Source organism: Ambystoma mexicanum, chromosome 10 (assembly GCF_040938575.1).
Source record: "Ambystoma mexicanum isolate Mex_15411 chromosome 10, UKY_AmexF1_1, whole genome shotgun sequence".
Lineage (NCBI taxonomy): Eukaryota > Metazoa > Chordata > Amphibia > Caudata > Ambystomatidae > Ambystoma > Ambystoma mexicanum.
In genome coordinates, this window is record NC_090932.1 from 1,465,042,865 (window position 1) to 1,465,057,796 (window position 14,932).

At 44.3% G+C, this 14,932-nt stretch overlaps 1 protein-coding gene across 5 annotated transcripts in view; it reads left to right on the plus strand.

The window, feature by feature from the left end:
• Nucleotides 1-14,932, plus strand: part of HVCN1 (hydrogen voltage gated channel 1) — a 764,389-nt gene that overhangs the window by 636,992 nt on the left and 112,465 nt on the right. For 4 of the 5 annotated variants that reach the window (XM_069619541.1, XM_069619539.1, XM_069619543.1 and 1 more), the window contains 2 exons: nucleotides 3,401-3,646; nucleotides 4,231-4,335. In XM_069619541.1, the coding sequence (XP_069475642.1) occupies nucleotides 3,443-3,646; nucleotides 4,231-4,335 (309 nt within the window). In that variant the 5' untranslated portion in view covers nucleotides 3,401-3,442. Of the gene's footprint in view, nucleotides 1-2,984; nucleotides 3,077-3,400; nucleotides 3,647-4,230; nucleotides 4,336-14,932 lie in introns of those variants that run through there. The other variant, XM_069619542.1, reaches the window with a different exon arrangement.

The window sequence follows — 14,932 nt, forward strand, 5'->3', positions numbered from 1 at the left end:
AGACATAGATTGGCCCATAGTGTCAGCTGAGACATGGAACCAATCGAGGATTGCAGGGTGTTAGGCCAAAAGAAGGGTATCCCAGGCATAAAAGACGCAGAGGATTGAGAGAAGAGTGGATGGTGTTCAGGCGAGTTTTAGAAGGTGTGGAGGTGGACTGAGAGACCTGAATAAGGAATGAGGAACTCTGTGAAGGAGTTGGAGGAAGGTTCAAGTGAGGTATTGTGTGCGTGAGAGAGAGTAGTTCCCATTAGAAATAGTGTTTGTGATTGTGCGAGTGAGTGGTAGCAGGGTACGATGTAGAGGGGTAGTGTAAGTATAGATGGTGAAGGAGATAGTAATGGTGCGGGAAGAGAGAATGAGTGTGAAAGAGACAGAGGAGAGAGAAATGGGGAGTTGTACAGGGGGAGGTTGAAGGCAGCATGAAGTAGTTGTTGGAGGAGGGAAGTGATAACAAGGGGTGTGTGACAAGACCAGAGGAATGGAAGAGGAAAAATGTGGGAGGAGAGCAAGAAAAAGAGGAGACATGAGAGAGAAAGGGGAAGGGAGTAAAAAGGCTGCATGTAGAACAAGGAGAGAAGAGTAGAAGATGGTGAGAGAGAATGCTCAATATTTAGGAGGTTGAAGTGAGCTGCCATTGAAGTTTTGTAGATGAAGGTAGAGGTGGTGTGAGAAGGGTCATAGATGACGCAGAGGTTTCTAGCTGAAGAAAAGTAGGGGAGTGTGTCTCGTGGGAACTGGACAGGCAGGGGAAGAGATGAGAAGGGAGTATTTGGCAGGGAAGATGTGCACCTCTGTTCTGGTAGAGTTTAATATCAGAGTGCAAGACAATCCAATATTTAATGGCAGAGACACAGTTAGAAATGTTGCTAGAGATCAGAGGAGAGTTTAGGAAAAGAGAAGATTTGGGTGTCGTCTGCAAAGAGTTGCTACGAGAACCCAAAGTAGGAGCATTATGGAACACCAACAGTTAGAGGAGTGAGTTGAGAGGTGGTGTTGCTCGAGGAGACACAGAGAATTGGTGTAGTGTCAGAGTAAAGGGAGAGTCCCGAGTAGGGAGGCTAGATCAAGGAAAAGAGCCAAAGGTGTGAGCGAGAAAAAGACTGAATGTCTGAGAATATATAAGAAATACTTAGAATCCTAATAAGACCATATTTGTGGGTTGGTTAGGTTACCTTTTTAGGGTGCCTTGGAGGGATTCAGGGAAGGCCTTGGCCTTTGGACCTTCGAACACAGGGAGACTAGTTTAGACAGCAAGTGTTACTAAGCTATAGAATTCACGCTAACCTTGGTGGGGGTTAGTGAATTCTGGGTTAGAGTGGAGGGAGCCCACAGAAGCTTAAGAAACCAGCCAGAAACGCCCCCTAGCCAAGTCCACCTACAGTCTAGGGCAGCGTGGACGGGGGCATAAAATTCGTCCAAGCACCAATTAAAAATTGGGCCAAAATCACACAATACAATTCATTACTATCCAGAATATACTGAGGTCTATCAAAGGTAGTGTTTGGGGTCAAATATGTTGCAAATATTTCACTTGAAAACTTTTTTACTCTGTAACATGTGTTTAAAACTAGTGTGGTAACTCAGGAATTTCAAGTAACCCATTGTTAAGTATTGACAATAAAGACGCTTGAACAAAAATGCATAGTCTTGATTATTCATGCAGTTTGTGTCAGTAAGCATTGGCCTTGCACAACACTTTTACCAAATGAACAGATCAGATGACTAGAACTGAAGCCGGCTGAGGATGGAGCCAGGTAAATGTGTACGTATGACTTGGCACGTGATCTCTGCAACCAACTCGCGCACAAGAGCATTCAGCTTGACCAAGGATACAGAAGCTGACGCGCCCTCCCCACCCAGGGACGTCATTTCACCAAAATGCCAGGGGTAGCGGAAGTGACATCACACGACCCTTGACACCCTGATGACGACATCACAGGAAGTGATGTCAGTTGACCCCACCCTGAAGTGATATCGCTGGAAGTGATGGAACACGACCTTTCACCCATTGACAAAACAAGAAGTGGCATCACATATCATTGTACACTACGAAAAATATAGTTACATATCATTATAATGTGATGTACATTCATACAAGAATGGATCGCCATATGCATTGTTAAGATCAGTGTATATAGCCAATATTACTAAATTACTGTGAATGCAAGCAGACGTCCATGACCAAATGATAGATGTGTTATTATATAGCACTTATGCTTAAGCGCTTTATATAGAAAAAAATATACACCCAATATCACCCAACCTGTGTTGGTACTCATTTATCGTCCTCGGAAGGATGAAAGACTGAGTTGAGGCATTTAAGAACAGACTAAGTCAGTGACTCACCCCCTGAATTGTGCCTGAAATAAACCTTTAATGAGTCTAGCAATTATTGTATAGAATTCCAGAAAGACACATTATTTGGTATTCCTATTCTTTCTTATATAGGGTCAGTGCTGAAAGTGTTAGACTTGTGGCACTCCTGTTCTTAATGTTCTTCTTTTTTTTAAAAGGGGCCTGAACAAGAAAGCCAGCCACTCCAGAAGTAAAGAGCCACATGGTGCTGGCCGCAGCCCAAGAGTTTGCATTACCAAAAAAAAAGAATGTTTTTTTTTTAAGATGGACGTCGCTAGGGAGACCTCAGAGGTCGGAGTTGTGACCACTGGCGACCCCTACATGACGTCCCTGTCCCCACCTATGTTGTGTATGCTTGCAAGGCTGTCTCTCTCACCCTGCCCAGCAGAGTTTGGCAATCTGATGAAGACCATAGCAATGAGGAAGTCCTTGCTACGCTTCATGGTGACGGTTGTTTCCATTTAACGACTGACACCATCCAGTGCAAACCGTGTGTGTCTTAACTGGCTGTTTTGTAACAACATGTTTTGTAAGGAGCTCAGAGTGGAGCAATTCTAGGCATGGTGCAAATGCATGAGGGGGAATGGGCCTTTTGTTTACCACAAAACAATGAAGGAGTGAAGGCCTGGCAAGCCACGCCTGGCTAAGATGACATTACAGTAGCTGCGGCAGTCCAGTCAGGACACTCGAGATAGCGGAGGCTGTCGCCTGCGGCAAGGTAAGAGGGACGAATGCCATTCAACATGCAGAACTAAGAGCGGAGAGTTTAAACCAACATTAAGATGACTGAAATGTGCCAGAGAGACGCATTCGGTAATGTAATGACGTGAAAAATAGATGGGTGCAAACATACAAGGACTACTGTGGCTCTTGAGTGAGGGAGAAGGGTATCTTGCTGAAAACAAAGCAACACTCGAAAGTGTCCACTGTAATGGCTTCCACCAATGTATTAACTGTTTCAGGCTTAACATTGCGCCCTTGAAATTGACGGGATGCTTGGGAACGGGTATTAATTGGCACATTTACCAATTTGATTTTTCAGCAATGCGGTTTCCAGTTTAATGTGTACTTAACATAAACGATCATGTCGACGACGCTTGCTCATTTCACCGCGGTGGGCGATGACCACCGGAAGAAGTGGTGGAAAAAAAAGCATCACGAAGCCCAGCACGAGCCCGAAGCCCACCATGAAGAGCCCAAAGAACCCGTCACGACCCCTCATCCGTTCACCGCCGCGTACTCCTTCAGGCAAGCCCTCAAATGGCTCATGGCCAGCCACAAATTCCAGGTACATTGGGGTCATTGCGATGAACATCCGCCACCAATGAAGTCATTTAGCACCCAATGTTGCATACTAGGTTTTCGTTAATTGGGCAATTCATTTGCAGTTGATTTATGTGTGACGGTGAGCCATCACACCTTATTTGTGAACCTCTTTACTCTGTTCTTGCATGCCTTCTCTAGTGTAGCCTATTAATTCCACAGGGACATCATTTACATTTAAATCTGGTGATCCCTGAACAGAACAAAGTATATTTTACAAACCTTTGGGTGCCACAGATATGCATTTTCCAGTGCAGCCATGTGAAGTTTAAGGAAATGATGTAATCATATGATATAATTCGCGTGTAGTAAGTAGCCCAGGAGATACTTTAATGAAGGTAAAGGTTCGTGTCTTCCTTCTATTGTATTCTAATGCTGACTGCCCCAGTGCTTTATCTCGCCATCACTTACTTACCTTGGTGTCTGTTAAATATTGGGCTACTGTCTCTTGAATAGTTTGAAATGAACCATAACGTACGAGTCCATGTGCGACACTTGCATGCATTTGTGCAAATCCTGATTCCTGACGGAGTGCTCTTGACCCCACAGATTGCTATTGTGGTCCTTGTAATCGTTGATGCATTGTTTGTGCTCGTGGAGCTGCTGCTAGACTTGAACATCATACACCCGGATCCACAGCACATCGCACCCCGGGTAAGGCACTGACATATTTTATTTTAATGGTTGCTTCTATTTGGTTCCTTACAAAATGTCATTTTAATTATGAAACTATTATATTTTGAAATCACAGTGCTAAGTAAAAGTCCGTTCTAGCACCCTTATGTTTCAATTTGAACTTAACTTGATGCCATCAAAACCATTTTACTTCCTGGAATTTCTCTTTGTCAGTTTGGTCTTTAGTGAAGTGGCCCTATTGCATATATGTCAGAGTTATACAGGCAAGGGAGTGCCTGCCCATTGTACTCCCTCAAAATCAGGCCAATACTCCACTTCTATTGCTCTGTTGATGTGTTCATGCCAGTTTTATCAGTACAACATGCCACAAACGGCAGCTCGAACTATTGTGTTGACTAAGGAGATGGCTCCCGATTCCATTATTTCAAGTAAGGAAACCACCCACTTAATGACACCTCAACGAAGGCCGTATTGGAAACACTGCTCCAACGATTCATGTGACAGAAGACCATGCACTCTGTGCCTAAGGGCACGTAGGCAGAGGGCCATATAGCTGCATGTAGATTTCTTGCAACACTTGTCTGGTTGGGTAAAGAAGGCAGAGAGAGGAAACAGACAAAGCATTTAATGTGAAAAGGCCACCTGCGGGGCAGAGGAAATGCTGATCGGAGCAGAAAAGGTTAGATTTTGAACGGGGTCGGGAGAGGTGAGGACACAGTATCTTCGGGATTTAGGGACAAAGCATTGAAGAATAATTCCTGCATTAAAAAGCAGCATATAGGGAGTGCTGTTAGGTGGGAAGGCTAATTTGTGGGCAGTGGCGGTCAGGCAGCAGGAAGACCTAGAACTAATTCCATATGAGAGGGAAATGGAGGGAGGGTTTTGGTGGGGTGATGCTTTTAATGGAGGGGATAAGTAAATGGTTGGAGGGAGGAGGGTTCAGTGGATTAAGCAGAGGAGTGGAGCGTCAAAGAAAAAATGAGACCCAGAGGATTACCCCTGGTGTGGGTAGAAAGGTTGTGTATACTGACCAGGGAGTGGTCAGATAAGGTGGACTCCAATTGAAATTGTGGGGCCTTGGGTGGTGTTTTCTATATTGAGGTCACCAAATTAAAAAAACAAACACAAAGTGGTGATGGCTGGAAGGTTTAGAATTAATCGTAAACCTCTGGCATTGCTCGGAGCAACCCTCCAGACCATCGTTCTTCACTTGCCAAGCCATTACAGAAAGGGGAAAGACCATGTTGAAATGAGGCTTGGCCTCACCCCCAAAAGGCCAGTCCAACCCAAACTGCCACGTCACATCCCTTCTGCACTAGACCACTAGCATCCCCAGACATGTTTGGGCCTCAATAAGCGTTGTCGTTGAGGAAGCAATATTCTGCTCTGGTTGCCAGAAGGTGTCCAGATAACCCAGTCTCTCTAGCGGTGACACTTCCCAAAAATGCCCCCCTTTGGTTACAGATATTGTTATAAATATCTACGTCCCTCCCAAATGTAAGCAAATTGGTATGCTTAAGGTGGCATATTTTATTCACAAGGGCTGGCTAAATGTTGAAGATGATTTAATACTGATTGGAGATTTTAATGCCAAGTTAGGTCAGAATAAGGAACCTCACAAGATATATTAAGGGTGGATGAATTATGTGGAATTCCAAGGAGAGGTATTACCGGCGGCCAATTGGCGATGGGCCGTTTAATTGACTCATTCATAGCTAAATACCTCTTTGTGGAACTGAATGGTAGCTATGTGGGGGATATTCCTCCAAACCTCTCACTTAAAGCTGTCCAATGGAGATCTTTAACAGACTATTGTTTGGTCAACTCTTTTTCTTTCCACAAGGCGAAGGGGTTTGAAATGTTAGATGGCCCGGAAAGTGATCACAACCCGCTTCTGTTGAAGTGTCAGTGGGAGTGTCCCCTTCCCCCGAGTGTTGCATGTCCGAAAATTTGACCAAGCTTCACCCAATGCGGAAAATTGAGAATTTTAACATTATAGCCCTGCTTCAAGACAGGGAATCCCTCGCTTTCTACAGCAACCTTTTAGGGCTCCAGTCTCACTTTGAAGTGATGAACCTTTTTATGTTTTTATAGTCTCATATTCATAATGTTTCCCCCTGTGTCTCATATGATACCGGCATTGATACAGGTGCTATTAGAGGTAATGGACCCTGGTTCCATGCCGATTGCAGACAGGCTAAAAGTGCTCTCTACCTGGCGTTTCTCGGAGTGCGCACTATGTCTGATCAGCTCTGTCTGCTTAAGAAAGCCTATAGAAGGCTTTTGAAGGCTTTTGAAATAAAAAAAAGAGCTAATTTATTGAAATGCACAGGGATCTTTTGGATAGGACTGCTGGTGAAAATCATCCAAAAAGATTCTGGAAGATGGATGAAAAAGGTTTTGAAGGTGTTGGAGGTTGGGGGGGGGGGGATTTGGGGGAGGGGACAAATCTCTTCTCACTGCTGAATCTCAAATTTTAAAGAGATTCTTTATGCACAGGTGCAAGTTAGCACCGCAAGTGGAAGGGAGGTTTATGGCGAGGCATTTCTTAATAGGGAAGAAATCGAGGCACAAGTTAGAAGCCTTTAAGAAGGGAAAAGCAGCTGGCCAGGACAGTTTGAAACCAGATGTTTTTAGTGCTTCGGTATACTGGTGGGTTCCCGTCCTCCTTCAGGTTCTCAACTTGATTGCTAACACTTGTGTGTTAGCACCCCACTGTTTAAAAAAGGTATTACCTTGGACCCTCATGTTATCGTCCAATTGCTCTTCTGGACGCTTCCAACAAGATCTTTGCTGGTTGTCTGGCATTGCTTTTGGAAGAGTGGGCATTTGATGATGTTATCCTCCTGGATCGGCAAGCAGGCTTCCGTAGGGGCTTCTCCACAATCGATCACTGTTTTGTATTAAATTGGATTGTGGAAAAATATACTAAAAGGAGGAAGAATAGTCTTTTTGTTGCTTTCCTGGACCTGACAATGACTTTCGACTCGGTAAATCGTAATCTCTTGTGGGCAAAGCTCAGAAGTAAGTAGGTAGCCTGGTCTCTGCTGCCTCCTATTATATCAAGTTACTGGTCCATGCTCGTCCGTTTCTCTTTAGAGTGAGTCGGGAAACACTAGCAAGAACCCTGATGGGATCAAGAATAGATTATTGCAGCAGCCTTTTGATTGGTTTGCCAAAAAAGGAGGTCAACAGACTGCAATTTGTGCAAAATAATGCAGTTCGAGTCATTACGGTCTTTATGAAGTTTGAAAACTTTCCTTTTTAACTAATGTCTTGCCTTATCAGAATAATCAATTAAAATGGTTCTCCCCTGTATTTTAGGATCTCTTGTTCGTCTATCTTTGTGTTGTAGCGCCCTTAAGCCCCTGGGTCAGTGGCAACGCTATATAAATTAAATAAAGTAAAGTAAAGAAGGATTCGGGTCCCACCGAGGCTCCTCCAATTAATCACTCTGCTTCATGAGGATAGCTCATCTAGGGTTAGATGTGGTGTTAACTATAAATATTCAAGAGATTTTATAACTAATGTTGGGTTAAAACAGGGTTGTCCTCTTGCCCCACTTTTATTTTCCTTATTTCCTTGATTTAACCATCATGCGGCCTATCAAGGTTTGTTTCCCCCTCTTTTAAACGAGGTTATATTCAGCACTTTATTATACGCTGATAATACAGTGCTTTTAGATATAACACCAGGTGGGTTAAAAAGCGCAGGGTAGAGTACTCTTATGATTACCTTTTGGATCATGGGCTCAAATTGAATCTCCTTAAAACCAAGATACTCATTTTTGGTTAACGGAAAGGATCATTTAAATGGCTTTTTAACATTTTAGACAAAAACAAACCAATTGGCCTGTTGGGCAAAACCGTATTTATTCTCCATCGCCCAAAACATACTATGTAAACACTGTAAAGAGCGGAAAGGTCTATCTATTTTTAAACCCTAGAACTTAGGTACATGCCCCGAATAGAGGGGTGATCCTGTACATGCAAGGTCAGAAACATAGTAACACATGGGATAACATTTGGGCATCTGAATAGACCCATTACATAGACTGACCAGGGACCAGGACATAGTCTAAGCGTGTCCTCCATGCTGTATTGTCCATCCATCCATGTACAGACGTTTCAAGTGTCAGTTAAAAAGAAATAGGTCTAGCACTTTTAGCCTTGCAGTTACCACATCATGGTGAACAGCAGAAAAATCGAAATAGAGATGGCCTCAGAAAGCAGCATCTCTTAATCAAGTCCAATAACACGCAGAGATTCAGTGATTTGCAATCTGTGTAAATCCCAAGAATAAGGCATGGAATGAATCATATACAGCATAGAACATGCTAATTAATAGCAAGTTCTTTGAAACATAGTACCATCTAAGAATGGTGCACATCAGGCACTAAACACATGAGCGGCACCCATGCGATCCTGAGCATGGATGGTCCGGGTGTGCTCGGTCAACTTTCTTTTTTGTTGACATTTTAAAATGTAAAATATGAGCACTTCAAAATCATGACCAATCGTTGAGTAATTTAAATGATACACAGAGGGTTATCGCCTTTTCATTTTTTTCTGGTTGCGCTTTGAGTAGTGCAATCCTTGTAAATGCGAAAAGAATTCATCATGGTACAAATTTGGGATAACATAATCCATGGCGAATGATACTGAGCGCCATGAAACATAACACCAGTTAAAGATGGCTCCCACCAAGCATCTGAGATTTCTTGGCACTCGCAGGATCACATGATCGCTAGTAGCCATGGTTCATATGAGCGCCAGCAGAACGGCTCAGACAATTACTGAAGAGCCACAACGCGTAGAGCTACACATAATTCGCTCGTATGGTAAGACTATACCAGATCTAAGTTTTTCGCTCAACGATGCCTTACCAGCATGCTGCACCAGTTTAGGTCCATGCACAAATAGAAAGCCATGCCACGGTGTGGCTACAAGCATGCGCCTTACTTGGAGAGTCTACTTCATCACCATGTAACTGTGTGCAGTCACTTCCTACACTGGACATGGGAGAAGGGGACCCAGAAATAGTCAAATAGAATGGGGATGCCCCTATGCACGACAAATACAATGTTACAGATGATGTCCCAGAAAGAAACACTCTGGTGAGTTTGAAAAATATACTGGCAATAGAAGCTACCCTCTCCTTTTACTCTGTCATGATGCGACTTTAAATGCATCAAATCTTTGTGCCATCACAGTTATTTTTTTTCTAATAGAGTATCATTGTATTTCTCAGAGAGCGTGCATCCTCCACAGCACGACGATACCATGCTGTCGAACTATTGTTGTGGCAACTGAATAGAAACGTAAGGAAGTTCACGATTACAGACTGAACCTAGCGTCCTGACAAAGGTGATATTAATTATTTGTATCCCGCTGAAACTGGTTGATATTAGTGGCTGTGTAAGGCAAAAAAACACACACCTAGGCAAATGACTGGTGCAGAATAATTTCAAGTTTAGGTCTTGTCCCAATTGTTTTCTTTTGCAAACCCATTCAGTGAATCTGAAAAAGAATACCAAGAACAACAAAGCACAGACATAGGGGAATAGGAAAATATGTATAGCAGTCCTTTCCCATGCCCGTATAAAGTAGATCGTTTTAAAGATTCCCTTTGCACATGATGGTAAAGTCAAGAATAAAATAGTTTATGACCAGTTCTAAACCATACTTTTTAGACTGTTACCCGAATTACTGGTTTTCAGTAACCAGGTAGCGCAGATACGGCTAGCTCTTATTCTAGGGGCAGCACACTTGCATTAAAGGACATTTAGAGTCTTCACAGGGCCATGTACTTAGGTTCTCAGGTTTAAACATAGATAAAAGGTTCCTCTCTTTACAGTGTTTTGAACATTTTACCCATTGAGGTGGTGGATGAGTATAAATACCTGGGCTTGGCGTTCTCTAAACGCAGAGGTTGGTGATGTCACATAAATGCAGTGGCTAAGCGGGCGGCTGTGAGATTAAGGGGGCTTCTCCGTTTGTGTTTTCATTTCAGTGGGAAACATTTGGATAAATGGCTGCAGATTTAATGGTCAAAAATTAATGCAGCAGTCCTCAATGGAGCAGAGATCTTGGGGGCAGCTCCTTGAGGATTATGGATTTTCCTTCAAGAGCTCCGGGGATGCTTTAAGATATGAATTGGGGCTCGTTAGTTTATCCCTGCAAGCTCATCAACGTTTTTATACAATTGTTCTTGAATATCCAATCAACCCCTTTTAACCCAATGTTACGATAGCATTGAAAGATTCTATGTCTAATGTTGGTAAAGTTCCTAAGTGTTGGTATAACGAAATCCGCCTACTGAAAGAATGGAAGTTAGGGGATGTAACAACGATGGGTGATTTAACTCGTAGCCAGCTCAGGTCTCTCCTTAAAGAGAGAGCTGCAGAACTGGAATTTGATGCTCTCAAGGTGAGAAGCATAAATTACCCCAATACCCAAACGTGCTGGTCCTGTTTCTGTTATAACTAAGATTAAGACTGCTATATATATATATATATATATATATATATATATATATATATATATATATATATATATATATATATATATATATATATATATATATATATATATATATATATATATATTCTTCTCTGAAGTGCTTGTGGCTAGTAATACAAGTCTTTCACACTACATCAGGGGTGCACAACTAATTTTGACAGAGGGCCGAAAGTACCTTACATGAGGGCTATAGTGGGCCGAAAAGTCAATGTAGGCGTGGCAGGAGGCTTTTTCAACCCCCAATTTGTATTAAACACATGGAAAAAGAATGTTTTTGAGGGGTAACGATTTTTATTGCATTTCAAACTTACATTTTGTACTACACATTTTCCATTGTTATAATTTATTTCGATTTAGTTATTGTATATTGTCTGTTTAATTAAATTATATATATTTTATTCACCTATGATTGGACATAACGTTATGTTGGACTGCTATAGTTCGTTGTTTGGGTTGCCCAAGAAGAGTATGGCCTTCGTTGAGTCAGGTTTCCTCAAAAAAGCAAAGGATGTACATCTCCTAACTGTGCCTGTTTTAACTTTATTATTGGGTTCACTCTTGGAGTGCAACACTATGCCCCATGGCTCCCACACCCAACCAAACACTATGCCCCATGGCCCCCTCACCCCCAACCAAACACTATGCCCCATGGCTCCCACCCCCAACCAAACACTATGCCCCATGGCCCCCTCACCCCCAACCAAACACTATGCCCCATGGCTCCCACCCCCAACCAAACACTATACCCCATGGCCCCCTCACCCCCAACCAAACACTATGCCCCATGGGCCCCTCACCCCCAACCAAACACTATGCCCCATGGCCCCCCTGACCCCCAACCAAACACTATGCCCCATGTCCCTCACCCCCAACCAAACACTATGCCCCATGCCCATGTCCCCCACCCCCAACCAAACACTATGCCCCATGGCCCCCTCACCCCCAACCAAAATCTATGCCCCATGCCCCCCCCCCGACCCCAACCAAACACTGTGCCCCATGGCCCCCTCACCCCCAACCAAACACTATGCCCCATTTCCCTCACCCCCAACCAAACACTATGCCCATGTACCTCACAACCAACCAAACACTATGCCCCATGGATCCCACCCCCAACAAAACACTATGCCCCAAACACACACTCAAGCATGCACCCATACAGACCCAAACCCCCCACCCCCCAACTCAGCACACACACTCTCAAGCATGCACCCATACAGACCCGAACCCCCCAACTCAGCACACACACTCTCAAGCATGCACCCATACAGACCCAAACCCCCCACCCCCCAACTCAGCACACACACTCTCAAGCATACACCCATACAGACCCAAACCCCCCACCCCCAACTCAGCACCCACACACTCAAGCATGCACCCATACAGACCCAAACCCCCCACCTCAACATACACAACACAAACACTCAAAAACAAACATTCATACACATCCGACACCCCCCCACCCCCTCATCTCAACATACACAACACAAACACTCAAAACAAACATTCATACACATCCGACACCCCCCCCCAACCCTCCCATCTCAACATACACAACACAAACATACAGCAGAACAGACCTGACACACAAACACAGACCACTTACCGGACGTGCTGGAAGGCAGGTAAGCTGGAACGCTGGCGAGGTGAGTGGTACTACGGCTGGCGTGGCCAGCAAGGCTGAAATGCCTTTCGGCATCAAGCCTTACTGGCCACGCCAGCCGTAGTGCTGGCCCTCCATTGGTGCAGCACACACTCACTACGTGGCTCGTAGGAGCGACGTGGTGCGTGTGTGCTGAGCCAATGACGGCCAGTGTTTTGTCCGGCCCGGAAGACAACAAAGACTTTCCTAATGGAGGGCGGCCAATGCTGCTTGCGGGCCGCCCTCCATTAGGAAAGTGTTTGTGCCTCGCGGGCCGGACAAAACAGCATGGCGGGCCGCAACTGGCTCGCAGGCCGTATGTTGTGCACCCATGCACTACATTAAATAATCATAAAACACATTTGGAACATATCACATAATCAAGGGAAACAAATAAAATTGAGGTTTACAAGTTTAAAATACAATATATTAATGAAATCAAAAAGTCAACAAACTACTTTCATCTTAACCACTTTGCTAATATCTACTCTAAACCAGACAGGAGACAAATCAAGTATTTTCTTTGCCCTGAGCCCTATATGTGATGCAGCAGTCGTTACCAAAGATTCTGCGTCCAAAAATGGACACCCACAACTTGTCAGTCATATAGTTCTCACATATTTTTCATATCCTTTCACATATTCAAATTTAATTGTGGGACAAACCAAAAGTATATGTCTTGGAGTTTAGGCCGTCATTATGACTTTGGCGGTAGCCATGCCATCATTGGCGGCATGGCTGTCGCCAAAATCGGGTCCAGGTCCCCAGAATGGGGAATTACCAGGCCATTCCGAGTAGGGAGGGCCTGGTAATTCCTCCCTTCAGGAACCCAGGCCCAGACCTTCCCCATTCCCATTTCAGCCCCCATAGGGCTGAATGGGAATGGGAGAGGGAGCAAACAACGGGCCGTTTACGAGTAAAACCAGACGTGCAGAGCAGGTTCCGCGAGGGGACCTCGTAATCAGGCGGTACAGGGTTGACGGCGCCGGCACCTTTACCCCCCGGCACTGTTAACCCCTTACCGCCTGACTTATAATGAGTCCCTTTCTGTGGCATTTACACAGCTGGCATAGGGTCTTCTCCTCCAGTGGTGTGCCCCTCCATGCACCCACATATTCTCGTACCGGCAAAATGGCTATGCGCAGATACATGATAAAACGAATTTAAGCCGGACTGTGCAATTTCGTCAAATAACTACGAGGGCTTTCTGTAAACTAGCCATGATGAGTGTATAGATTGTATCTTCTCATTTTTGGTAGTCTAGAGATAGACTGGGCACAATCCCACTCAACAGTTTTTACTCTTAGCTTTTTAGGGAACAGTGCAAACTCCTGTTCAGACGGTAGGGTCAAATCACTCGCATCAAAATGAGCCTTAACTGTGAGCAACAATGCCTTGGGCATTATTCTACTAGATTTCAGCTTTGCATGCTCAATAGTGGGGCCCAATGGAGATCTTTTCGCATCGCACAACAAATTGATTTTTAACGAGAAATTGCATTTACCCATTCACCAAAGGCACATTCGGGACTTCAGGCATAATTCTAGTCCTATTACTTCCACCAGGACTGACCCCCAAAAGGCCCAACAGGGAGCACAATATTTTAGCTTCTATTTTGTGCAGCCACTGCACTGCTTTCTCAGGGAGTACTTCCAGTGTGTACAGTATTTCTTGTATAATGGAGACCGTGTAGGCCGCAAGCTTGGCCTCAGTGGAGTGACCCCCAACATCTATCAATTAAACCTTTAACGGCCAACCATTTCCGCTGTACATTTGGTGCCTTTGGTGGAAAAGCCTCAGAGTAGTGTACCAGCGAACATGAGACCTTTCTAGGCAGTCCTAAATATTTATATTCTTTCATCTGCTCCAATTGTGTCCCGCCCATGGCCCAAGAATACAATAATCCTCCGTATGCCCTTTGCCCAATTGGCGTTATTTTTGTTTTCCTCAGATTAATCCTGAGACCATTTTGTTTGGCATAAAAATGTAATGCGTCTAAAGAGGGCTAAAGACCCACTGCTGTCCAATCAAGGACAACAGTGTAATCCGCATAGGAGAGCCATACTATACTCTCCCCTCCAAACGTTGGTGGGAAATTATGGGCATCCTTCAACACCAGATCTAAATACTGCAACATAGAGGTTGAACAGGAGCGAAATGTGTGAGCGTCGCACATAGAAAGTTTTGGTTCCAGAGTATGGTCTTAGAGACCAGGCCGATTTCCCCCCAATTCATAGGCCACCCTTCGGGTGCCCCCTGAAGGCGCGTTGAAGCCAAACAAAACACCAATGAAAACCCATCTATGTCAAATGGAGATGTTAGCCAAGTTTCTTGTAGAAGGAATAGGTCTGCTTTCTGTAACACGTCTCTGCCCCTTGGAGGCTGCAATAACGAGTGGTGGCCCTGAGTATTCCACGAGAGGACAGTAAAAAGCGACTCATGGCTGGAGCTC